Below are 2,692 nucleotides of genomic sequence, written 5' to 3' on the forward strand. Positions count from 1 at the left end.
AAGGCAACACAAGGACATGTAAGTGCTGTCTTCAGGCAGGGAGAGGTCTCTGAGGGGTGTTAGATGGAGGGGATCACACCCGTGTCCCAGAATCCTGGACCTGCTGCAAGGTCAGGTGTGAACCGAAGAGGGGAGAGATTTGAGACAGACACAGACGTCAGGAGACTTCTGCAGGAATCCAGGTGTGTGGTGATGGGGTGGTAATCTAATATCTGGCAGTGAGGACAGAAGGGCAAAGCCCCAAATCTCATAGGGATTGGTCTGTGTGCAGAAGGGCTGGAGGAGCCTGGAGGAGAGTCGTAGACACAGGATGCAGAGAAGCTGGAAGGTGACTGCTGGTTCTGGAGCCAATAGGAGAATCCACCCACTATCCCATGACGTAGGAGGTGAAATCACGGTAGCTTATCACAGGGCTGTGAGGAGATTATATTTGTTAGACAGGTGCCAACCCCACTGAGTGTGGAGGAATGACTGGTCACTGATAAATTATCGCAACAGGTGTGAATAGAGAAAGAGAAGGATTAAGAAAGGGTGACTGACAGGAATCACAGAAGTCCCATCACAGGTGAAGGGGGATTGCTGGAGGGTCCTAGAGCAGAGGAAGGTGAAAGAACAGAGATTGTCCATGGTGCTTGGGATGCTCACCCTGGGAGCTACTTCTCTGGAGACAGCGCCGCTGTTAAAACGCGTATGATTATTTGATTATCTAGTAATTTCCTTTAAAAGAATAGAGTCTGATCGTGAGGCTCAATAGCGGGCAAAATATTAAAACCTTAGACTGTTCACAAGCAGAAGTGCAAACCCCTGAGAACACAAAAGAAAATTCACAACGTGTTCTTCAGCCTTTTCCCTTTGTGGTTTCATCTTCGACATCCTGCCCTTGAGCACCTGAATGTTCACCCACACCCACCTCTAGCTGCTCTCCAAGCAGCCACCTTCGTGCTTATTTATAACCTTGGCGAAGGTGCATTTTCCCTGTGCTTGCGGGTTGCCACTTAAGTCATGGATTTAACTGCTCTCTTAGATCTGCTTTCAAATCCTCCCCCTTGCTTCACATAGTTATGGGATTGTGATTTGTTTGTGAAATGCAAGGGCGTGAGTCCATCACGCAAGAAGCAAGAGACACCAGAAGAGGAGAGGAGAGATTTCAACTGCAGGGGTTAGCACTCACTAGCGCCATCTGGATAGCTTTGCCCTCTCACAACTGGTTTTGCTCATGTGAGAGTGATGAGCTCCCTGCCACTCACCTGCGTCACTGGTGCGTCCCAAGCGATGCCCCCAATCTGCTCTCAGCAAACCCCTCCCAGCCACGGACACATTATGTAGGTTTGTGGGAGAGCCAGAGCTTATATATTGCAGAATACTTGTAGGTTGCAGGGCTTAATTTTTACTTCAAAAGATGGACAGAAGGAGTGAAATTCTCCATTTATTCCTCATAATTAGGTAGAAAGTCAGACACAGAATCTGTGAGCTAAGTTCACAGGCGAACTGTTTGGCGGGATACATGTGATTCAAAGGGAAGGAAGGATGGAAGATCTTGTTGATTTTATGACTGTGTGATTCTCCAAATAAAAACAACTCAAAAACTGTGCAGCTTGGTCAACCGGAATACCATGCTATTTATAATGAAAGTACCACATGCTTCTTATATTTATGTTTGTCTGAATTCCCACCTTTGCGGATGGGCATTTCATTCTGACATTGATTTATTGTCTCGCACTGAAACGTAGGAGAGAAAATTTTTCTCCTGGCTCAACTTTTCCAGTTTTTATCCCGAGAAGCTTGAGTTATTAGAGAAACCTAATAGTCTCTATGGCCGAAATATTAGATGTAATGATTTTGTCCATTAATTTTATATGGTGTTTTTTTGTTTGTTTCATACATATCAAAACTTCTGAATCATATTTAAGCCCTTAAAAATTTCTTTAATTTTTTTTACGTTTATTTATTTGGAGAGAGAGAGACCAGGGAAGGGGCAGAGAGAGAGGGAGAGAGAATCCCAAACAGGCTCTGTGCTGTGAGTGCAGAGCCTGATGTGGGGTGCAAACTCAGAAACTGTGAGCTCTTGACCTGATCTGAAATAGAGTCACTCAGCTGACTGAGCCACCAGGGGCCCCAGGCCTTAAAATATTTCTAACACATATAATAAATATAGATTATCTAAAAACACACAATATAGGAGAAAATGGGTTTATCTTTGGAATGCTTTTAATATGTTATATACATTTTGTGTGTAGAAAATCATGTTCTAGTACTTTATGGAATATGCTGTAGAAAATTTAACATGGATTTCTTTATCACCCTTTTCGTTCATCATTTGCTTTGTGTGTGTGTTCAGCTAACACTTCCCTGTCTAAGCCTGTGGATACAAGGGCTGTGCTCTCTTGCCCTCCGATCACCCAGAAAGCTGTGCTGGTAACAATAAGATGGGAAATAATCCTCAGAGACAAGCCTTCCTGCACCAGAGCCTACAGGAGAGATACAAATGAGACCAGGGCCATAAACTGTAGTGACGAGACAATATCCTGGGACTCCAGACCTGATCGGAATCCCGCCCTTCAGATCGACCCAGTGGCCATCACTCATGATGGATATTACAGGTGTGAAGTGGTCACAACTCATGGGCATTTCTATCATGGATATCACCTGACAGTGTTAGGTAAGGAGCATCGTATATTGTGGGATGTCAGAT

At 44.5% G+C, this 2,692-nt stretch overlaps 1 protein-coding gene across 1 annotated transcript; it reads left to right on the top strand.

Annotated features, from left to right (window-relative positions):
* Positions 1-2,325: 2,325 nt before the first annotated feature.
* Positions 2,326-2,678, top strand: LOC121025315 (cell surface glycoprotein CD200 receptor 1-like; the record flags this gene model as incomplete). The annotated part of the gene is made up of 1 exon (XM_040467859.1): positions 2,326-2,678. A coding segment is annotated over one exon (353 nt), but the record flags the coding sequence as incomplete, so codon positions are not given.
* Positions 2,679-2,692: the final 14 nt, after the last annotated feature.

This window comes from Herpailurus yagouaroundi, unplaced genomic scaffold (assembly GCF_014898765.1).
Source record: "Herpailurus yagouaroundi ecotype Mexico unplaced genomic scaffold, PumYag 67597, whole genome shotgun sequence".
Classification (NCBI taxonomy): Eukaryota; Metazoa; Chordata; class Mammalia; order Carnivora; family Felidae; genus Herpailurus; species Herpailurus yagouaroundi.